Here is a 23,648-nt window from a genome sequence, read left to right on the forward strand (position 1 = left end):
TGTCTCTGTGGGGGTTTTTTCCCCCTCTCTCTCTCTGGGTTTTTTCCCCTGTCTCTGTGGGGTCTTTCCCCCTCTCTGTCTGGGGTTTTTCTCCCTGTCTCTGTGGGTTTTTTTTTCCCCCTCCCTCTCTCTGGGGTTTTATCCCTGTCTCTGTGGAGTCTTTCCCCCTCTCTGTCTGGGATTTTTCCCCCTCTCTGTCTGGGGTTTTTCCCCCCTCTCTCTCTGGGTTTTTCTCCCTGTATCTGTGGGGTCTTTCCCCCTCTCTCTGTGGGGTTTTCCCCCCTCTCTCTCTGTTTTTTTCCCCCTGTCTCTCTGGGTTTTTTTTCCCCTGTCTCTCTGGGGTTCATCCCCCTCTCTGTCTGGGGTTTTATCCCTGTCTCTCTGGGGTTCCCCCCCCCCCCCCCCGGTTTTTTTCCCTGTCTCTGTGGGTTTTTTTTCCCCTCTCAGTGTGGGTTGTTTTCCTCTGTCTCTGTGGGTTTTTCCCCTCCTGTCTGTGTGAGGAAATTTCCCCCTTTCAGTGTGTGGTTTTTTTCATAGAATCAATAAGGTTGGAAAAGACCTCAGAGATCATCAAGTCCAACCTGTCACCCAACACCTCAGGACTAACTAAACCATGGCACCAAGTGCCACATCCAATCCCCTCCTAAACACCTCCAGGGATGGTGACTCCACCACCTCCCTGGGCAGCACATTCCAATGGCCAATCACTGATTTCCCTGAAGAATTTCTTCCTGACATCCAGCCTAAACTGCAAGATTGTTTTAGAATCATAGAATTGTTGGAGCTGGAGGGGACCTCAAGGATCATCCAGTTCCAACCTCCCCTGCCATGGGCAGGGACACCTCACACTAGATCAGGTTGCTCACAGCCACATCCAGCCTGGCATTGGGAACCCCCAGGGATGAGGCTTCCATCACCTCCCTGGGCAACCTGTTCCAGTGTCTCACCACCCTCAATGGGGAAGAACTTCCTAACATCCAATCTGACCCTACCCATTTCTACTTAATATCATAGTATCATTCAGGGTTGGAAGGGACCACAAGAATCAGCCTGTCCCAACCCCCCTGCCATGGGCAGGGACACCCCACACTAGATCAGCCTGGCCACAGCCTCAGCCAGCCTGGCTGCAAACACCTCCAGGGCTGGGGCCTCAACCACCTCCCTGCACAACCCATTCCAGGGCTTCACCACTCTCATGGGGAAGAACTTCCTCCTCCCCTCCAGCCTCAATCTCCCCACCTCCAGCTTCATTCCATTCCCCCTAGTCCTAGCACTGCCTGAGATCCTGAGCAGTCCCTCCCCAGCCTTCTTGGAGCCCCTTCAGATACTGGAAGGCCACAATGAGGTCACCTCAGAGCTTTCCATTCCCCCTAGTCCTATCATTACCTGATACCCTAAAGTCCCTCACCTGCCCCATTTTCCCTCCTTTTCCCCTCAAATCCCACAGCACCTGGGCTCTGTTGAGTCTCCTCCTACCCCAAGTGTGGCTGCTTTACCCTCCCCACCCACTCCCCTATTTAATCCCCCTCAGGAAGGGCAGAAGCCCTAAGCTGAGCCCATCTGGGCTGAGGAGCCTCCTGTCCTCCCTGGTGAGTGCCCTTGGTGCACACTGGGTGTTGGTGGGGGTGACTCCAAAGGCTGGGGGGCCTGGTGGCCCCCTGGTTGTTAGGGACAAGATTGATGACTACTCCTATATCATCCATGGGTGCTGGCTGGGGCTGAGCTCCTCTGTGTGGTATCTTGGCTGCAGAGGGTAATGAATAGCTCTGACTTTATGGAAAATAGCTCAATTGTCAAAAAAACAATTCAAAACTAACACCTAACAACCCTTGGTCACTGCACCCTTGCTAGCTGAGAAAGCTGAAAGCAGGGAACAGAATATAAAGTATTCCTTGCTGACAACTGAATCAAACAATGTCATCCCCCCCTGGGCAGGTGAATAAATGGTTTGGAGGAAAACAAACAGGTGGAGGCTGTGCTGTGTGTCCTGTTCCTTCCCACAAAGAGAGCTGAGCCTGTTGAAGGGCCTCGTGGTTGTTGGAGCTGTGGGCAGAGATGGTGACATCAACCCCATGCAGTGCTGCAGGCTGGGGCCAGAGTGGCTGGAGAGCAGCCAGGCTTTTTTCCCTCCCTCTCTGTGTAGTTTCTTTTCCCCTTTCAGTGTGGGGTTCTTCCCCTGTCTGATTGAGGTTTTTTTCCTCTTTCTCTTTGTTGGGTGTTTTTTTCCCCCTCTCTGTGTGGATTTTCTTCCCCTGTCAGTGTGGAGTTTCCCCCCCACCTCTGTGGGGGTGTTTATCCCCCCACCTCTTGTGGGTTGTTTTTCCCCCTGACTCTATGGGTTTTTTTCCCCCTATCTGTGTGGGGGTTTTCCCCCATCAGTGTGTTTTCTCTTCCCCCTGACTGTGTGGGTTTCTCCTCTCTCAGTGTGGGTTCTTTTCCCCTGACTTGAACTTTTTCTGCTTGTACAGCAGCAATCATAGAAATGCCCAGGTTGGAAGGGACCTCAGAGATCATCTACTCCAACCTCCCTGCCATGAGCCGGGACACCTCTACACTAGACTTAGCTGCTCAAAGCCTTCATCCAGCCTGGCCATGAACACCACCAGGCAGGAGGCAGCCACAACCTCCCTGAGCAGCCTATTCCAGAGTCTCACCACCCTCACACTGAAGAACTTCTTCCTCAGCTCCAGTGTAACCCTGCTCTCCCTCAGCTTCAAACCATTCCCTCTTGTCCTATCTCCAGCCAGCCTCTTGCAAAGTCCCTCTGCAGCCTTCCTGTAGTACTACTACAAAGAGCAAGTTGGAAGGTTGTTGTGGCAAAATAGAGATTACAAAAGCCAACCAGAGAAGCTCCTATGGATTGGTTTTGGTTCCAGAGGAAGAGAAACAAGCTGAGGGGAAGCAGGCAGTACCTTCATGATGGGGATGCTCTCCTGTCCGGGTCTGAATTCCGCTCGGTTGCAGAGAGCTACAATTTTTGACAGTGCTGTCCAGGTGGGAGAGCTTTGGTCAAAAGGTTGATCTGAGAGGAAGCAAAAGACACATTGCAATGCTCAGCATATTGCAGGATGAAGTAGAAGCTTAAGTTTGAAAGAGCAGGGTTGAATTATGTGCAGGGGGGAGGGGGAATGAAATGGTTCTTTTGAGAGGTTCTGCTGTGGAACGCCGACCTGACTCAAACCCGACCTGACACAAACCCAACCTGACACAAACCTTTACATCTCTCAGCAGCTCTGGCAAAATCCTTTAAATGCTGCTTCTCTGCTTATTAGAGAATCACAGAACTGTCAGGCTTGGAAGGGAGCTCAAGGCTCAGCCAGTCCCAACCCCCCTGCCATGGCCAGGGACACCTCACACCACAGCAGGTTGCTCACAGCCACCTCCAGCCTGGCTGCAAACACCTCCAGGCAGGAGGCTTCCACCACCTCCCTGGGCAGCCTGGGCCAGGCTCTCACCACCCTCATGGGGAGCAACTTCTTCCTCACAGCCAATCTCAAGCTCCCCACTTCTACTTCTGCTCCATCTCCCCCACTCCTATCCCTCCCTCACACCCTCCAAAGTCCCTCCCCAGCTTGCTTGCAGCCCCCTGCAGATCCTGGAAGGTCACAATTAGGTCTCCTGGTAGCCGCCTCCTCTGCAGCCTGCACAACCCCAGCTCTCTCAGGCTGTCTTCACGGGAGAGGTGCTCCAGCCCTCTGCTCATCCTCATTCTCCTACTAAATTCACTGCCAGCACAAGGATCTCCTCCTCAGTTAACTTCTGTGAGTGGAGTTCAGCTGCTAATTCTCTTCACATCTCCGTGTGGCTAAGAAGAGACTTTGCACTGATGTGTGGAAGGAGGATCTGCCTGCTTTAGCTGCCAAAAGCTCTCCCACTGACTGAGAATTGACTGCTGGTAAGGTGTGAAGCATCTCAGCCCAAGAGCTGCCCCTCCCCAGGCCCCCCCATTGCCATCTTTACTTGTCTGATCCTCGCTGGTGTCAGCAGAGTAGATCTGGTTGTCGAACCAGAGGTGAGCAACAGTCATCCTGTTCTGTGTGAGGGTCCCAGTCTTGTCAGAGCAGATGATGGAGGTAGAACCAAGTGTCTCCACAGCCTCCAAGTTCTTCACCAAGCAGTTCTTCTTTGCCATCCTCTTGGCTGTCAGGGACAGACTCACCTGGCAGGAGAAGTTGAGCTCACTGTTAGTGAGGAAGAGTTACAGAAGAGTGCACTGAGGCTGCATCATTCTGCTGGAGGCTTAGTTTGGGTTGTTCCTGGGTGGTGGTTTGGATTTGGTTCTTAGTTAGAGAACATTTAAATTAATTTAACTTGGGTTGCCTGCAGTGCATTTTTTTCCCTTCTGTGTCCAGTTCTGGGCTCCTGAGGTCAAGAAGGAGATTGAGAGACTTGAAGGTGTCCAGAGAAGGGCAAAAAAGTTGGTGAGGGGCTTGGAGCACAGCCCTGTGAGGAGAGGCTGAGGGAGCTGGGGCTGCTTAGCCTGGAGAAGAGGAGGCTCAGGGGAGACCTTCTTGCTCTCTGCAACTCCCTGAAGGGAGGTTGGAGCCAGCTGGGGGTTGGGCTCTTCTCCCAGGCAAGCAGCACCATAACAAGAGGACACAGTCTCAAGCTGTGCCAGGGGAAGTTTAGGCTGGAGGTGAGGAGAAAGTTCTTCATGGAGAGAGTCATTCATCATTGGGATGTGCTGCCCAGGGAGGTGGTGGAGTCCCCATCCCTGGAGGTGTTCAAGAGGGGCTTGGATGTGGCCATGATTTAGTTGTCATGAGGTCTGTGGTGACAGGTTGGACTTGATTATCTTTGAGGTCTCTTCCAACCTTTGTGATACTGTGACACTGTGATTATTGAGGGCAGGGGATGGACTGTAGCTAGCACAAGAGGAACCTCCTTGCCTGCTGATAGGAAGCACAGAATGGGTTGGGTTGGAAGGGACCTCAAAGATCATCCAGTTCCAATCCCCTGCCATGGGCAGGGACACCTCACACCAGCACAGCTTGCTCAAGGCCTCATCCAGCCTGGCCTTGAACACCTCCAGGCAGGGAACAGCCACAGCCTCCCTGGGCAGCCTGTGCCAGAGTCTCCCCAGCCTCACTGGAAAGAATTTCTTCCTCCTCTCCAGTCTCAGCCTCCTCTCTCCCAGCTCAAAGCCATTGTTCCTCATCCTGGCACTCCCAGCCCTTCTCCAAAGTCCCTCCCCAGCTCTCCTGGAGCCCCTTTCAGGTACTGTGAGGCTGCTCTGAGGTCTCCCTGCAGCCTTCTCTTCTGCAGGCTGTACAGCCCTAGTAATGTCCTACCAGTCAATGAACTGGTTTGGATGGAAGAACCTACAGTGTGGAGGTGGGGGAGCTCTGATCAGCTCTTCATTACTGCAGTGCTGCTGGCTGCTCTCTCTTGGTGTGCATTAGAGCTAACAGTGCTCAGCCATTGTGCTGCTTCTCAGCCAGGGGCTTTAGTGATGCCTGCTATGTGTTAGCAAGTGGAACTCTCATGTGACTTTCAGGGTACAGTATCTTCCTCTCCAAGTAGGAACAGGCTGTGGGGAAATGAGTCACAGCACTCAACCAAGGGAGGGGGGATGGTACTTGAAGGACCTTGTTTCAAGCTGGGCTGTTGTGCTGTAGATTAATGGCTCAGGTTTGCCAGAATTCCCCAGTAAAAAGTTTATACTTTCAGGTTCATGGGGGGGAAAAAAGGATAAAATAAAACCCAACACACCACAGAATCATCACAGAGCCACAGAATGGTAGAGGTTGGAAGGGACCTCCAGAGGTCATTCAGTGCAACCCCCCCTGCCAGAGCAGGGTCACCCCTCAGGGCAAGGCACTCAGGAACACATCCAGGTGGGGCTGGAAAGGCTCCACAGAAGGAGACTCCACAACCTCCCTTGGCAGCCTGCTCCAGGGCCCCAGCACCCTCCCAGTAAAGAAGTTTCTCCTCACTATGAGGTGGAACCTTCTGTGTTCAAGTTCATATCAACTGCTCCTTGACTTATTACTGTGCCCCACTGAAAAGGGATTGGCCTCCTCCACTTGGCAACCACCCCTCAGCTATTGATAGACATTGATCAGATCCCCTCTCAGCCTCCTCTTCTCCAGGCTAAACAGCCCCAGGGCTCTCAGCCTTTCTTCACAGCAGAGAGGTTCAAGTCACACACAGTGTCACCAAGGTTGGAAGAGACCTCAAAGCTCAAGTCCAACCTGTCACCACAGACCTCATGACTAAACCATGGCTCCAAATGCCACATCCAATTCTCTCTTGAACCCCTCCAGGGATGGTGACTCCACCACCCCCCTGGGCAGCACATCCCAATGGCAAACAACTCTCTTCATCGTCCTTGTAGCTTCCTTGTGGATTCCCTCCAGCAGACCCCAAACTGACCTCAGCCAAGGCTAAATCATCTGTTCCTCACTGTTAGTGCTGCCCTGCACTGAGCTGTGGCAGAGCCTGAGGAGCTGCAGGAGGCAAGCAGGGAGCCGCAGCATGGACTCACCGTGACCGTGGCCAGCAGACCCTCGGGCACGTTGGCCACAATGATGCCGATGAGAAAGATGATGGAGTCCAGGATCTTGTACCTCATGGAAACAGATATGATGAAGAAGAGAACACCGATGGAAACAGCCACTCCTGCCACCAGGTAGACAAAGTGCTCTATCTCAATGGCTATGGGAGTTTTCTCGTTCCCTACGCCCGAGGCCAGCGAGGCGATGCGGCCGATGACCGTGCGGTCGCCGGGTGTTGATCACGACGCCCGTGGCAGTGCCTGCAAAGAAGTGAGGCTGTCAGCTCCAGGACAGGCTCCTCCTGTCTTCTGTGCCCAGTGCTGAGTGATGAAGACCCTTCTCAGAGAATTACAGAACTGTTGAGGTTGGAAGAGACCTCTGAGAGAGAAGAGAAGAGAAGAGAAGAGAAGAGAAGAGAAGAGAAGAGAAGAGAAGAGAAAGAGAAGAGAAGAGAAGAGAAGAGAAGAGAAGAGAAGAGAGAGAAGAGAAGAGAAGAGAAGAGAAGAGAAGAGAGAAGAGAAGAGAAGAGAAGAGAAGAGAAGAGAAGAGAAGAGAAGAGAAGAGAAGAGAAGAGAAGAGAAGAGAAGAGAAGAGAGAAAAGATAAGAGAAGAGAGGAGAGGAGAGGAGAGGAGAGGAGAGGAGACTGAGAACTGGATTGAGTCCTGGGGCTGGAATGTAAACCTTTTCACAACTGTATAAGGGTTGGAGAGGGAAGGGAAGGGAAGGGAAGGGAAGGGAAGGGAAGGGAAGGGAAGGGAATTAACCAGGTTGGAAGAGATCTTTGCATCAGGGGACTTGAGGTGAGGAGAAAGTTCTTCCCAGAGAGAGTTGTTAGCCATTGGAATGTGCTGCCCAGGGAGGTGGTGGAGTCACCAGCCCTGAGGTGTTCAAGAGGGGATTGGATGTGGCACTTGGAGCCATGGTTTAGTAGTCAGGAGGTGTTGGCTGACAGGTTGGACTTGATGATCTTTGAGGTCTTTTCCAACCTTATTGGTTCTATGAGATCATCAAGTCCAACCTATCACCCAACACCATCCAACCAACTAACCCATGGCACCAAGCACCCCATCAAGCCTCTTTCCTAAACACCTCCAGTGATGGGGACTCCACCACCTCCCTGGGCAGCGCATTCCAATGTCCAATAACTCTTTCTATGAAGAACTTCTTCCTAACATCCAGCCTAAAGTCCAAGCCTGAGCTCTTAATCCTACCACTACTGCTAAGCCACTATTGCTGGACCTTGTCCCTCATTCCACCACCCCTGAATTCCTTTCATCCCCTTAGGAATCTGTGCTGCAGAGAAAGGTCTGAGCTCTCCTGACCAATTACTCTCTTTTTTTTGCTGTAGGGTTACCCTGGGGGCTGTGCAGGCTCTTAGCAGCCTGGTCAGGTGTGACACAAGGACCTTTTACTGCAAGAGGGACAGGGATCTGCTGGAGAGAGGCCAAGGGAGGGCTGCAAGGATGCTGAAGGGACTGCAGCACTGCCTGGGGAGGAGAGGCTGAGAGCCCTGGGGCTGTTCAGGCTGGAGAAGAGAAGGCTTAAAAGGGATTTAATCAATGTCTGAGGGCTGGGGGTCAGGAGGGAGGGGACAGGGACAGGCTCTGCTCAGCTGCACCCTGGCATAGGCCAAGGAGCAAGGGGTGGAAACTGCAGCCCAGGAGGTTGCAGCTCAGCAGGAGGAGGAACTTCTGCCCTGGGAGGCTCCCAGAGGCCTGGAGCAGGCTGCCCAGAGAGGTTGTGGAGTCTCCTTCTCTGGAGCCTTTCCAGCCCTGCCTGGATGTGTTCCTGTGTGACCTGGGCTGGATTCCATGATCCTGTTGTGGCAGGGGGGCTGGACTGGATGATCTCCAGAGGTCCCTTCCAACCCCTAACATCCTGCCATCCTCTGACCCTTGAGGTCCTTTCCAAGCCTGACAATTCTATGATTTTATGATTCCCTTGCATCAGAATTGCTCAAAATCAGCACCCTGCCAGTTGAGGAGGCCTTTCTCTCCTTCCATACACACCTTCCACACAGGTGGTGGAGTAGAATGCAATGTTCTTGGTCTCCAGGGGGGTTGTCGTGGGTGAATTCACAGGAGCGGGGCTGTGGTTCTGATTCCCCTGTGAGTGAAGAATTGTCCACCTTTAATGAAAGGGAGACAGGCCCACATTAAAGTTAGTAACAGGCAGTTAAGTCCAGCCCAGAAGGCAGGGCTGCAGCACTTTTAATGCTTGCTGACAGGGCCACAACCCCTCAGTGCCTTCCCTCTGGGAGAGCTGCCACTGTCACCGGGAGGATCTATTTCTGTGGCAACTCAGTTCAGCCAGGGCTGTGTGGCTCTGGTGGGGCCTTCAGTGGCCCCTGAAGATCCACCTGCAGGTCTGTGGACACTCTCAATGCTGTGTTGGCATTTCTGCCTCTGTCCTGGCAAAGAGCATTGCTATGGCCTGCACCTCAGAGCCTCTTTTGACGGGCAGGAGTGGAGATGTTAGTGCTAGACGAGCTAAGCATCACAATATAACCTCTGCACTCCAAGAGTTAAGGAGATTAGGTCTATTTAAAGCTCCAATCATTCATACTGGGTGCAAAGACATCCTTGGTAGGTAACTCAAGCCTCTAGACCATGCTTTCCCTTTTTCCCCTCTTTACCTTACAACCCTGAGCAGCGATCAGCCGGATGTCTGCTGGGATCCTGTCACCCCCCTTGATTTCCACAATGTCTCCAACCACCAGCTGCTCTGCTGGCAGTTCCTTCTTTTCTCCATCTCTGATGACAAGAGCTTGCTGAAAGACATCAAAGTGTGACCACAGTTAGCTTTGTGCCATCCTACCAGGAGGTACCTTCCAGGTGGGCTGCTTGTGCTGCTGTGCAGTGTGAGAGAGAGCTTCTCCCCAACAGGGTGCATTGGTTATCCTCACCTGTGGCACCATTTTGCTGAAGCTGGCCATGATGTTTGTGCTTTTAGCTTCCTGGTAGTAAGCAAAGATGCCAGTGAGGATGACAACCAGCGCCAGGACGACTCCAAGGTAGAGCTGATCAATAAAAGACATCATGTGGTTTATTTAAGACAAGTGTTCAGCAGTTCTTCTGCTAGAATCAATCACAGCCCTGCCGTAATCCATCAGCCCCTTGAAAGGAGATGCTGCTCAGGGTAAAAGACAGCTTAAGAAAAGGACTTCTAAGATTTGCCCTGCTAATGACTGAGTATGATCAATGGAATTGATCAGGTAGATCAATTGGAGCACCTCTCCTGTGAGGACAGACTGAGGGAGTTGTGCTTGTGCAGGCTGGAGAAGAGAAGGCTCCCAGGAGACCTAATTGTGGCCTTCCAGGATCTGAAGGGGGCTACAAGAAAGCTGGGGAGGGACTTTTGAGGGTGTCAGGAAGTGATAGGATTGGGGGGGTTGGATCCAAGCTAGAGGAGGGTAGAGTTGGATCAGACATTAGGAAGAAGTTGTTGCCCATGAAGGTGATGAGAGCCTGGCCCAGGTTGCCGGTGGAAGCCTCCTGCCTGGAGGTGTTTGCAGCCAGGCTGGAGGTGGCTGTGAGCAACCTGCTGTGCTGTGAGGTGTCCCTGGCCATGGCAGGGGGTTGGGACTGGATGAGCCTTGAGGTCCCTTCCAACCCTGAAAGTTCTGTGACTCTAATTACTGATCAATGGCTATGATGGTGTTAGGTGGATGGTTGAACTCAAGGAACTTGCAGTTCTTTTCCAACCAAAACCATTCTGTGACTCTAAGCAAAGCTTTTGCAGTATGAAAGGTCCTTTGTTGACAACTTTCTCATAGAATCATAGAACCATTAAGGTTGCCAAAGACCTCTAAAGTCATCAAGCCCAACACCTCCATAACCACTTGACCATGTCCCAGACTGTTAAGGTTGCCAAAGACCTCTAAAGTCATCAAGCCAAACACCTCCATGACCACTTGACCATGTCCCAGACTGTTAAGGTTGCAAAAGACCTCTATGATCCTCAAGCCCAACACCTCCATGACCACTTAACCATGTCCCAAAGTGCCATGGCCACACATTTCTTGAGCACCTCCAGGGATGGTGACTCATCTACCTCCCTGGGCAGCCTGTTCCCGTGCCTCACATCTCTCTAAAAGCCTTCTCTAACCTACACCTGGTGCAAAACTGAACAAATTCTGTTTCCTAGCAGAGTGTAACTCCTAAGGGGACTGCAGGCACAGACTCTGGAGCCCTTTGTGGACTTTAGCACTACTCTTCATAGCAACCAAGTGTTGTGATGCTGGGTAGTGGTTATAAAACCTTTGGCAGGGCACTTGTAGACACAAGTGGTACACCAGGTACTTGAGCATTAGTCAGAAATGTTCTGTAGTAGAGGGAGAGCCCTGGAAGGCTAAAAGGCCTCCTTGGAGTTACTGTGTAACTGTGGAGTAGTATTTAAATTGCTCAGCTTGTCAGAGGGTCAAATACTCACTTGGGGCTTATCCAACTACTTACATTGTCGAAGGGTGAATCAGCTGCCTGGGCAATCTGAATGCCAGAAGAAATCCAGGAGAAGACAGCTCCTACCCACAGGAGGATGGAAAAGCCTCCCACCATCTGCTTGAGGAACTTAACAATTTCAGGGGTGGCTTTGGGGGGAGTGAGGGAGTTGAGACCGTCCCGAGCCAAAATCTCGGCTGCTCTTGCGCTGGAGAGGCCCTGCAGGAGGAAACAGAGAAGGTGAAAGGGAAGGCAGAGGGAATCAGTCCCAGCTGAACTCAGGGCAAAACTGGGATGCTGTCCATAGCTGAAATGTTCTTTGTGGCACCCCTCAGCTGCAGCAAGCTGCATCTTTGCATGGTTTAGTTGATTAGGTGGTGTTGGATGATAGGTTGGATCAGAGTATAATCACAGTATAACTTAGGTTGGAAAGGACCTCGAGGATCATTGAGTCCAACCTATCAACACAGACCTCATGACTAGACCATGGCACCAAGTGCCACATCCAATCCCCTCTTGAATGCCTCCAGGGATGGGGACTCCACCACCTCCCTGGGCAGCACATTCCAATGATGAACGACTCGCTTGGTGAAGAATTTCCTCCTCACCTCGAGTCTAAACCTCCCCTGGCGCAGCATGAGACTGTGTCCTCTTGTTCTGCTGCTGGGTGCCTGGCAGAAGAGGCCAACCCCTTCCTGGCTACAACCACCTTTCAGGTAGTTGTAGACAGCAATGAGGTCTCCCCTGAGCCTCCTCTTCTCCAGGCTAAGCAACCCCAGCTCCCTCAGCCTCTCCTCACAGGGCTGTGCTCAAGGCCTCTCCCCAGCCTTGTTGCCCTTCTCTGGACACCTTCAAGTGTTTTGATGTCCTTCTTAAACTGAGGAGCCCAGAACTGGACACAGGACTCAAGGTGTGGTCTAACCAATGCAGAGTACAGGGCACAATGACCTCCCTGCTCCTGCTGGCCACACTATTCCTAATGCAGGCCAGGATGCCATTGGCCCTCTTGGCCCCCTGGGCACACTGCTGGCTCATATTCAGGTGGCTGTCAATCAGCACCCACAGGTCCCTCTCTGTTTGGGAGCTCTGAGCCACTCTGCCCCCAGCCTGTAACACTGCCTGGGGTTGCTGTGGCCAAAGTGCAGCCCCTGGCACTTGGACTTGTTGAATGCCATCCCATTGGCCTCTGCCCATCTGTCCAGTCGGTGGAGGTCCCTCTGCAGAGCCTTTCAACCCTCTAACTGAGCAACATCTGCCCCTAACTTGGTGTCATCTGCAAACTTGCTGATGACTGACTCCATCCCCTCCTCCAGATCATCAATGAAGATGTTAAAGAGCACAGGGCCCAGCACTGCTCCCTGGGGCACACCACTGGTGCCTGGCTGCCAGCTGGCTGTGGCACCATTCACCACCACTCTCTGGGCTCAGCCTCCAGCCAGTTCCTAACCCAGCACAGAGTGTAGTGGTCCAAGCCACGGGCTGACAGCTTAGCCAGCAGTTTGCTGTGGGGGACGGTGTCAAAGGCAATGTGATGATCTTGAAGGTCTCTTCCAACCTGGTCTGGTCTATTCTATTCTACTCTATTCCATTCCATTCCATTCCATTCCATTCCATTCCATTCCATTCCATTCCATTCCATTCCATTCCATTCCATTCCATTCCATTCCATTCCATTCCATGGTCCTAGCTTGCTGAGTTCAGAGTGGCTACCATCTGCTGTGAAGAGATGGGGACTGGAACATGGAACCTGGGGCTGTGTCCATCAGGAGCTTTCATTCTGTCTCCTATCTGCTCAGCCTGGCTGTACTCAGTGATTGGAAGGCTGGGGGGGCCACAGGCAGCAGTTTTGCTGCTCTTTGTGCATTTCCCCATAGGACATTTGCAGTTCCTTGCAGTCCTTGTCTGCACCCTGGTCATGTTGTGGTGCTTTGATATCCAAGTGAGAGCTGCCAGAGGGATTCAGGTGTGGAATTCCTCAAATCTGCTGGTTCATAGGACCACAGAACTCTTCAGGTTGGAGGAGACTTTTGAGATCAAGTGGTTCACCTAGAGCTCACACTCCCACCACTGCTGCTAAGCCACAGCCCTCAGCACCACATCCACACATCTGTGAAATTCCTCCAGCCTGTTCCAGTGCCTGAGAAGCCCTGCTGGGAAGGGGTATTTCCTAAGATCAAACCTGAACCTCCCCCAGGCACAACTTGGGGCTGTTTCTACTTGTCCTGTCACTTGTTGCATGGGAGAAGAGCCCAACCCCCAGCTCACTGCAGCCTCCTTGCAGGGAGCTGTAGAGAGCAATGAGGTCTCCCTCAGCTTCCTCTTCTGTTCTGCACACTAAACACCCCCAGTTCCCTCAGCTGCTGCTCACAAGCCTTGTGTTCAAGGTCCTTCAGCAGCTTCATGCTCATCTCATAGCAACCTGGGCTGGTGGGAGTTGTCCCTGCCCATGGCAGAGGGTTGGAACTGGATGGTCTCTAAGGCTTAAACCTCCCCTCTGGCAGCTTCAACCCATTCCCTCTCACCCTGGCACTACAAGCCCTGGTAAAAAGCCCCTTCCTGGCTTTCTTGGGGGTCCCTTTCAGGTATCACAGTATCACAGTATCACTAAGGTTGGAAGAGACCTCAGGGATCATTGAGTCCAACCTATCACCACAGACCTCATGACTAGACCATGGCACCAAGTGCCACATCCAATCCCCTCTGGAACACCTCCAGGGATGGGGACTCCACCACCTCCCTGGGCAGCACATCCCAATGGCCAATGACTCTCTCTGTGAAGAACTTTCTCCTCACCTCCAGTCTAAACCTCCCCTGGCGCAGCTTGAGACTGTGTCCTCTTGTTCTGCTGCTGGGTGCCTGCCTGGGAGGAGAGACCAACCCCTTCCTGGCTCCAACCACCTTTCAGGTAGTTGTAGAGGGCAATGAGGTCACCCCTGAGCCTCCTCTTCTCCAGGCTAAGCAACCCCAGCTCCCTCAGCCTCTCCTCACAGGGCTGTGCTCCAGACCCCTCCCCAGCCTCCTTGCCCTTCTCTGCACACCTTCAAGTTTCTCAATCTCCTTCTTGACCTGAGGAGCCCAGAGCTGGACACAGGACTCAAGGAGTGGCCTCAGCAGTGCTGAGCACAGGGCAGAATGATTTCCCTGCTCCTGCTGGCCACACTATTCCTAATGCAGGCCAGGATGCCCTTGGCCCTCTTGGCCACCTGGGCACACTGCAGGCTCATGTTCAGGCACCTGTCAATCAGCACCCCCAGGTCCCTCTCTGTTTGGCAGCTCTCAGCCACTCTGCCCCCAGCCTGTAGCACTGCCTGGGGTTGCTGTGGCAAAAGTGCATCCCCTGGCACTTGGACTTGTTCAATGCCATTCCATTGGATTCTGCCCTGGAGAGGATTTCTTACCCTTCCAATCTAAACCACTCTGTGAATCTCTGGCCATGCTCCAACCCCCCAAATGTCCTGCTTGGAGTGAGGAGGCCCAAGACTGAACCCAAGACAAAATTATATCCTCCAAGATAAAATCATTTCCAGTGCACTCCTTTGCTATCAGCTGTTACAGACACTGCCAGTGAAAAATGGAGGTTGCAGCAAACTTGAAATACCAGACAGAGAAAAAAAACCAAACTTCAGAGAAGCTGAGGTCCTGGTGCAGACTCTGAGGTCATGTCTTGTGCAGGGATTTGATTTCAAAACAGCAGCCCAGACTTCCCCAGCCTTCAGAGAAACTCCAGTTTAAATCCAGGTCAGAGTTGCACACTGGCTTAGAATCACAGACTTGCGAGGAGAGGAGATTCGAGGAGAGGAGATTCGAGGAGAGGAGATTCGAGGAGAGGAGATTCGAGGAGAGGAGATTCGAGGAGAGGAGATTCGAGGAGAGGAGAGGAGAGGAGATTCGAGGAGAGGAGAGGAGAGGAGAGGAGATTCGAGGAGAGGAGAGGAGAGGAGAGGAGAGGAGAGGAGAGGAGAGGAGAGGAGAGGAGAGGAGAGGAGAGGAGAGGAGAGGAGAGGAGAGGAGAGGAGATTCGAGGAGAGGAGATTCGAGGAGAGGAGATTCGAGGAGAGGAGATTCGAGGAGAGGAGAGGAGAGGAGAGGAGAGGAGAGGAGAGGAGAGGAGAGAGAGAGGAGAGGAGAGGAGAGGAGAGGAGAGGAGAGGAGAGGAGAGGAGAGGAGAGGAGAGGAGAGGAGAGGAGAGGAGAGGAGAGGAGGGGAGAGGAGGGGAGAGAGGAGGGGAGGGGGAGGGGAGGGGAGGGGAGGGGAGGGGAGGGGAGGGGAGGGGGAGGGAGGGGAGGGGAGGGGAGGGGAGGGGAGGGGAGACCAAGTTGGAAAAGACCTCAGAGATCATCAAGTCCAACCTATCACCCAACACCATCTGATCAACCAAACCATGGCTCCAAGTGCCTCATCCAGGCTCTTCCTAAACACCTCCAGGGATGGGGACTCCGCTATCTCCCTGGGCAGCACATCCCAATGGCCAATTCCTCTTGCTGGGAAGAATTTCTTCCTAACATCCAGCCTAAACCTCCCCTGGCACAGCTTGAGACTGTGTCCTCTTGTTCTGCTGCTGAGTGCCTGCCTGGGAGAAGAGCCCAACCCCCACCTGGCTCCAACCTCCCTTCAGGCAGTTGGAGGGAGCAAGAAGGTCTCCCCTGAGCCTCCTCTTTTCCAGGCTAAGCAACCCCAGCTCCCTCAGCCTCTCCTCACAGGGCTGTGCTCCAGACCCCTCCCCAGCCTCCTTGCCCTTCTCTGGACACCTTCCAGCAATTCAACATCTTTCCCAAGCTGAGGAGCCCAGAACTGGACACAGGACTCCAGGGGTGGCCTCAGCAGTGCTGAGCACAGGGCACAAGGACTTCCCTGCTCCTGCTGGCCACACTCTGCCTGATTCAGGCCAGGATGCCCTTGGCCTTCTTGGCCCCCTGGGCAAACTACTGGCTCATGTTCAGCCTACTATCAACCAGGCTTTGCTTGGAGTTAGGGCATCAGATACATGCACACACATCTATGCATGAGCCTGGTGATGTGAGGGCTTCCCTGCTGCCTGTAGGAAGCTTTGGGGGAAGCCAGAGGGAAAGTAAGGCAACTGATTCAGGCAGGTTCTTAATGATGCCCTGTGGACTTACTTTGTTGATGTTTGTTCCATACTTTCCTTCCAGTTCTGAAGCACTGAGCTTGTGGTCCTCCTGGGTTCCAAAAAAAGGAAGAGAAAAGGAGAGTGAGCAGAATGTCAGGCTGTGGGAGCTGTTGTTTCAGGATCTGGATAGGTTGTGAGCTGCCTGGATCTGGGATTGTGGATCCAGTTGCTAGCTGGAGATCACAGAATCACAGAATCACTAAGGGTAGAAGAGACCTCAGAGATCACAGAGTCCAGCCTCTCACCACAGACCTCATGACTAAACCATGGCTCCAAGTGCCACATCCAATCCCCTCTTGAACACCTCCAGGGATGGGGACTCCACCACCTCCCTGGGCAGCACATTCCAATGGTGAATGACTCTTTCTGGGAAGAATTTCTTCCTAACACCCAGCCTGAACCTCCCCTGGCACAGCTTCAGACTGTGTCCTGTCACAGCTTGCTTGGGAGAAGAGCCCAACCCCCACCTGGCTACAACCTCCCTTCAGGGAGTTGCAGAGAGCAAGAAGGTCTCCCCTGAGCCTCCTCTTCTCCAGGCTAAGCAACCCCAGCTCCCTCAGCCTCTCCTCACAGGGCTGTGCTCCAGACCCCTCCCCAGCCTCCTTGCCCTTCTCTGGACACCTTCAAGTCTCTCAATCTCCTTCTTGACCTGAGGAGCCCAGAACTGGACACAGGACTCCAGGGGTGGCCTCAGCAGTGCTGTCACTAACAGACACCAAGCCATCTGCATATTAACAAGCAAAAGTCTCTTCCACTGGCAGGTGGCATCTTGATTCTGAGAGCACTTTCTTTGCAGACAGCCCCCTCCTCCTGCAGCTCTGGCACCAGACCAGGATGATGTTTTCCTGCCAGTGCTGCTCCCCACAAGGATCTGTGCCTCTTTCAGAGAAAGAATTCCTCTTTGCAGGCCTCCAGCATTCAGTACCATAGGCAAGACCATAGAAGGCAAGGGTGTGGTGGGAGAAGGTGTGTGACAGCAATCTTTGTCCTCCATTAACAAGGCAGGCTCTGTGAAATCTCCTGCTACAAGCCTTGTAGAAAGCAGCAGCAGGTTCTAACCACACTTGAAAAGGGTGTGGGAGAGGGAAATCTCCAGGCTCTTTCTCCTTCCCCTGCAGTGCCACCTCTGTGGTATCACTGACCTAATTGTCTGCCCTGCCAAAGTGAGATGTAGAAGCCAAGAACTGGAGAGATCTGACAATTGTTTTCACAGAGTGATTCACTGGTGCCTGGATGAGCCAATTAACTTGTCTGGGCTTTGGTTTCCCTTTGGAGACAGGAGAGGAATGTCACATCCCCAGCTGGCAGGGAGAAAACTGCCTGAGAGTGGTTTGGCTGCTAGGGGGCACGACTTGGGAACATGAGGTGACCTCATTGTGGCCTTCCAGGATCTGAAAGGGGCTCCAAGAAGGCTGGGGAGGGACTGCTCAGGATCTCAGGCAGTGCTAGGACTAGGGGGAATGGAATGAAGCTGGAGGTGGGGAGATTGAGGCTGGAGGGGAGGAGGAAGTTCTTCCCCATGAGAGTGGTGAAGCCCTGGAATGGGTTGTGCAGGGAGGTGGTTGAGGCCCCAGCCCTGGAGGTGTTTGCAGCCAGGCTGGCTGAGGCTGTGGCCAGGCTGATGTAGTGTGGGGTGTCCCTGCCCATGGCAGGGGGGTTGGGACTGGCTGATCCTTGTGGTCCCTTCCAACCCTGAGTGATTCTATGATACTATGATAGGCATGATTCTATGATACTATGGTGAGCTGTTTGGGGGGCTTCTGATTCTATGATACTATGATGGGCATGATACTATGATACTATGGTGAGCTGTTTTGGGGGCTTCCTTGCCTTTGCAACGCCATCTGGCCCAGAAATAGCCTCTCCTAGCAGCTGCTCTCAAAGCAATTCAGAAAAGAGGTCAATGTAATTACCTCCACTTTTGTGATTGGGAAACTGAAACAGAGAGAGGGAGACAGAGAGGAAGTAACTTCTCCTAGAGCAGCCAGCAGGTCAGGAGCAAGCCAGAAGGACAACAGAGGCTTCCCGGGCTCGGTGCACTGACCATGAAGTGCAGTGCAGTTAGCTTGGGGAGGGAAAACAACCCTGGAGTGCAGTGCAGTTAGCCTGGGAAGGGAAAACAACCCTGGAGTGCAGTGCAGTTAGCTTGGGGAGGGAAAAACAACCCTGAAGTGCAGTGCAGTTAGCTTGGGAAGGGAAAACAACCCTGAAGTGCAGTGCAGTTAGCTTGGGGAGGAAAAAACAACTTGAAGTGCAGTGCAGTTAGCTTGGGGAGGGAAAACAACCCTGGAGTGCAGTGCAGTTAGCTTGGGGAGGGAAAAACAACCCTGAAGTGCAGTGCAGTTAGCTTGGGAAGGGAAAACAACCCTGAAGTGCAGTGCAGTTAGCTTGGGGAGGAAAAAACAACTTGAAGTGCAGTGCAGTTAGCTTGGGGAGGGAAAACAACCCTGGAGTGCAGTGCAGTTAGCTTGGGGAGGACAAAACAACCCTGAAGTGTAGTGCAGTTAGCTTGGGGAGGGAAAACAACCCTGGAGTGTAGTGCAGTTAGCTTGGGGAGGGAAAAACAACCCTGAAGTGCAGTGCAGTTAGCTTGGGGAGGGAAAACAACCCTGAAGTGCAGTGCAGTTAGCTTGGGGAGGGAAAACAACCCTGAAGTGCAGTGCAGTTAGCTTGGGGAGGGAAAACAACCCTGAAGTGCAGTGCAGTTAGCTTGGGGAGGGAAAAACACCCCAGTGGTGAAAGCTGAGATGTTTGGTACCAGCAGTGGGGACCAGGCTGCTTTATTTGGTGCTAATTGTGTAAGGCTTCATTCTCTGATCAGATACTGGAGATTGTGGTAGTGTGAAGATTAAATCCTCCCACCACAGGATCCCCAGGGAGGTGGTGGAGACCCCATCCATGGGGGTATTCAAGGTCTGCCTTGACAGGGCCCTGAGCAACCTGATCCAGTTGCAGATGTCCCTGTTTAGAGCAGAGGGGGGTGGACAAGAAGCCCTTTGAGGGTCCCTTCCACCCCAATGGATTCTGTGATTCTGTGTTTAGATCTCCTGGGACTCCCTGGAGCAAAATGTTGTGCTTCTGCCCTTCCCTCTGCTCCCAGGTTGATTGTGCAAGTGGCAGTGCAGGGGAAGTACTGAGCAGAGCTGTTCCACCTGGGGAAGAGCTCCCAGGGAAGCTGTGGTTCTGTGCTCCTGGTGGCACAATGAAACCAGAACCATTCTTTCCTTGTAGGCAGTAATGCTGCACACTTCAGGAACATGGGGAAGTGAATCCTTCCCCGGCTTGGGATTTCCAGTGCAGCATGAGATGAAAGTGCATCACCCCAGGGGCCCATGGGCAGAGGGAGCCCTGCTTAGGGGCTTGCAAACACTCACCAGGTCCAGCTCTTTCTTAAGCTCTTCTGCTTTCTTTTTCTTCTTGCCTTTTACGTCTTTGTGCTTCTCATCTCCACCTCCAGCCTCTGTTTTCTCCAGCTCTTTTGTCCCATAGATCTCAACTGAGTAAACATCAGACTTCTGTAAAAGAAAGAAGGTGTTGGCACTGGTGGGAACAGCTGCTGGGACGTGAGGAAAGCAAGACAAAAATACCACAGAGAAGGCAAACTGACAGATCTGCTTTTGAGGGTTGGTTGGGGGTTGGTTTTGTTCCAGGCAAGCTACAATTTGCTGCCAGCTCTTGCTCCTGGCAACTTCAAGTTCTTGTCTCCCTCTGAGATCTCTCCACTCTCTGCTGCAGTAGTCACGGCCAGGTGGAAACTGCAGTGATCCCTCCAGGGATGTGCAAGATTGTGAGCACTTCATCATCTAACACAAAGTTCTCAGCATTGCCAGGGCAAGGCCCAAAGTCCAACACCAGCTCCAAGAAGTGTAAAAGCAAAAAGGTTTTCAGAAGGGGAAAGGAGGACAGAAATATTATTCCCTGACAATTTGCCTCTTCCTAGACCTTTCAGATACCTGACTTAGAATCACAGAACTGTCAGGGCTGGAAGGGACCTCAAGGCTCAGCCAGCCCCAACCCCCTGCCATGGGCAGGGACACCTCACACCACAGCAGGTTGCTCACAGCCACCTCCAGCCTGGCTGCAAACACCTCCAGGCAGGAGGCTTCCACCACCTCCCTGGGCAACCTCTGCCAGTCTCTCACCACCCTCCTGGGCAACAACTTCTTCCTCACAGCCAATCTCAATCTCCCCACTTCCTAATGTCTGATATAACTCTACCCTCCTCTAGCTTGAATCCATCCCCCCCACTCCTATCCCTCCCTCACACCCTCCAAAGTCCCTCCCCAGCTTGCTTGCAGCCCCCTGCAGATCCTGGAAGGCCACCAGAAGGTCTCCTGGGAGCCTTCTCCTCTGCAGCCAGCACAAGCCCAACTCTCTCAGGCTGTCTGCAGAGCAGAGCAGCTCCAGCCCTCTGCTCCTCCTCCTGGCCCTTCCCTGGACACCTCCAGATCCTTCCTGCAATTCCAGACTTCAATACTTACTTTTCTTTTTCCTTTCAGTCAAAGTTTCCATGCCGTGGTGCTTTTAACCCACCACACATGCACACATTTCCCTTCCCCCCCTGACCCTGGGAATGGAGGCAAAGCACCATCCTGGCAGCCAAGGAGAAGCAAGTCTGCTGCTTTTCCCAGAGCCCAGAACCTGCAGGGAGGTAGCAGCCTCTTCACTCCTGTTTGCCAGCCCAGCACTGAGCACAGCAAACTGTTAACCCAGGGAAGCTGCCAAACCACTGGCAAGGTTTTGGCTTTGATTGGTAACTTGGGGGTTGTGCTGTTTCCTAACCCTGACTTCATACTGAGGTCTGAAGGGCAAACTTCCTGTGTTGCTAATTTGGTCCCTTCCCTAATCATAACATTCCAGATCCTAATTATCTTGGGATCTACATGCCAGGCCTTGGGAGAAACATTGGTTGACCCCATTTCAGAGGCTTCCTTATTGACTTCTTACACTTAGAGATGGAGCATCAGAGCTTCATGAGAGTCAGAGTGGGTCTCATCTGCAGGTGGTGGGAGAGCTGAGCTCCTCAGCTGCTGCTGTCTGATGACAAATAAAACTAGAAGTGGGGAGGTTGAGATTGGATGTGAGGAAGGTGTTGTTCCCCATGAGGGTGGTGAGAGACTGGCACAGGTTGCCAGGGCTGTGCAGTCTGGAGAAGGCTCCCAGGAGACCTTCTGGTGGCCTTCCAGGATCTGCAGGGGGCTCCAAGAAAGCTGGGGAGGGACTTTTGAAGGTGTGAGGGAGGGATAGGAGTGGGGGGGATGGAGCAGAAGTAGAAGTGGGGAGATTGAGATTGGCTGTGAGGAAGAAGTTGTTGCCCAGGAGGGTGGTGAGAGCCTGGCCCAGGCTGCCCAGGGAGGTGGTGGAAGCCTCCTGCCTGGAGGTGTTTGCAGCCAGGCTGGAGGTGGCTGTGAGCAACCTGCTGTGGTGTGAGGTGTCCCTGCCCATGGCAGGGGGGCTGGGACTGGCTGAGCCTTGAGGTCCCTTCCAACCCTGACAGTTCTATGGTTCTGTGACTGCATCCACACTCTGCAGGGTGTTTGGACTCCTGCAGAGGTAGTGTTTCGGAGGAGGTGAGAGTGCAGAGCTTAATTACATACAGAGTAAAGCAGAGAGCTCAGGGAATGGAAGCAATAAGGGAGGGGGAAAAAAGGCTTGGGACATCTTCATACTTAATACTGGTTTGAGCTAAAAAGTGGCATCCTACCCTCAGCTGCCCTTCAGTTAGGGAAATGGTGAAGTCTTGGTGTTGTTTCTTGAGGACAGGAAAAGCTAAGAGCTGCTGAGTTGTCTGGGGAGTTAAAGGTCTGCAATCCTTCTCCTGAAGCCCTTGGATTTGCTTGATGAGCTCCCAAGGCTTGTGCAGGATGGGTTTTGGCCAAAGATTCACAATCTGGTTTTATCTATTGGGATTTGGGTTTTCATTTCACCTTCTTCCTCCTCCTCCTCCCCCTCCCCTTCCTCCTCCTCCTCTCTTGAACTATCCCACTCAAAAACAATCTGTTCAGCTTGTCAAATCCCCCTCAAGCAGAGAGCCCAGGAGAGAAAGCAAGCAGCTAACTGTGGTGAGAGGTTAGCAGATGGAGGAGAAGAATGAAGCTAATGGAGCTGGTAGCATCTATTGATCACTGCTCTCTCTCTAACCTTCCAAGCTTTCATCACATCTCAGCTTTGGGCATCTGCAGACGGAAACTGCTGAGCAGGGAACCAACCAAGCCCTAGAATTCTTCCCCATCCATTCTGAGCTCTTCTCTTTGTAGGATCAGAAGGGCATGCCCCTCTCCAGTGTCTCAGTCATGGCACTGGATGCCCAACAGTGCCCAGTGTTAGCTCCATTTTTAACCCTTAGCTCCTCTTCAAAGTGCTCATATTTATATTCAAACTTCAAACTAATGCTTCTCCTGGAGCCCAGGAAGTTCCACCTCAGCCTGGGGAGGAACTTCTTTGCTGTGAGGGTGCTGGAGCCCTGGAGCAGGCTGCCCAGAGAGGTTGTGGAGTCTCCTTATCATAGAATCATAGAGCCATAGGATCATAGAGCTACAGGATCATAGGGCCATGGGATCATGGAGCCATAGAATCACAGAGCCATAGAATCACAGAGCCATAGGATCATAGAGCCATAGGATCACAGTGCCATGGAATCATAGAGCCATGGGATCATAGAGCCATGGGATCACAGAGCCATAGGATCACAGAGCCATAGAATCACAGAGCCATAGGATCATAGAGGCATAGGATCATAGAGCTATAGAATCATGGAGCTATAGGGTCATAGAGATATAGAATCATAGAGCTATAGAATCATAGAGCCATAGGATCACAGAGCCATAGGATCACAGAGCCATGGAATCACAGAGCCATGGAATCACAGAGCCATAGGATCATAGAGCCATAGAATCACAGAGCAATAGGATCACAGAGCCATAGGGTCACAGAGCCATAGGGTCACAGAGCCATAGAATTAATATGGTTGGAAAAGACCTCAAAGACCCTTCCCTGGAGGCTTTCCAAACCCACCTGGATGTGTTGCTGTGTGATTTGCCCTGGGGTCATCCTGCCTCACTGATCTCTGGAGGTCCCTTCCAACCCCCCACCACTCCATGGGGCCAAAGAAGCAGCACAGAAGCAGCAGAGCAGCTCTGTGAACGCTGTACTCACCCTCACCATCTTGCTGGGTTTATTCCTGAGGGAGTCAAACAGCCAAGCTCAAGCCTCTGGAGGACAAGCCACAGCCCAAGGGGAGAATGAAGTGGCTCAGGGCAGTGGTGCAGTCCAACCAGAAGCTGCAGTTCCCCCCTCAGCTGGCAAGCAGAGGTTAGCTGGAATGCTGCTTGCACTTCGGCATCCTCCAGGCAGGACGGGTTGGGTGTCCAGAGCCTGTGGAGAAAGAGCTCTGCTTGCTGCTGCTTTATAAATCAGCATCTTGTGCTGGCACTCCACCCCTCCCCTTCCAGGTCCAGCCCATCTTCTGTTTCACCTGTAGTAGGTGGAAAAATACCACAGTAATGGGCATGTGGGTTTCAGGTCAGATAGTTTCTAATTAGTCCTTTGTAGTGTTTGCTCACAGCTAGGGAGCAGGTGGATTA

General features: G+C 52.7%; 1 protein-coding gene across 1 annotated transcript in view; it reads right to left on the reverse strand.

Annotated features, from left to right (window-relative positions):
- The window catches only part of ATP12A (ATPase H+/K+ transporting non-gastric alpha2 subunit), a 49,384-nt gene extending 25,945 nt beyond the window's left edge, over positions 1–23,439 (reverse strand). The window contains 12 exon segments of the mRNA XM_068169174.1: positions 2,913–3,022; positions 3,961–4,159; positions 6,488–6,727; positions 6,729–6,757; positions 8,508–8,556; positions 8,558–8,626; positions 9,134–9,268; positions 9,404–9,517; positions 10,953–11,156; positions 16,055–16,114; positions 19,440–19,580; positions 23,221–23,439. Coding sequence (XP_068025275.1) covers positions 2,913–3,022; positions 3,961–4,159; positions 6,488–6,727; positions 6,729–6,757; positions 8,508–8,556; positions 8,558–8,626; positions 9,134–9,268; positions 9,404–9,517; positions 10,953–11,156; positions 16,055–16,114; positions 19,440–19,580; positions 23,221–23,229 — 1,359 coding nt within the window. The 5' untranslated portion in view covers positions 23,230–23,439.
- Between the last annotated feature and the right edge of the window lie 209 nt (positions 23,440–23,648).

The sequence above is a fragment of the Melanerpes formicivorus genome, unplaced genomic scaffold (assembly GCF_026170545.1).
Source record: "Melanerpes formicivorus ecotype bairdi unplaced genomic scaffold, bMelFor1.0.p_v2 SCAF_167, whole genome shotgun sequence".
NCBI lineage: Eukaryota > Metazoa > Chordata > Aves > Piciformes > Picidae > Melanerpes > Melanerpes formicivorus.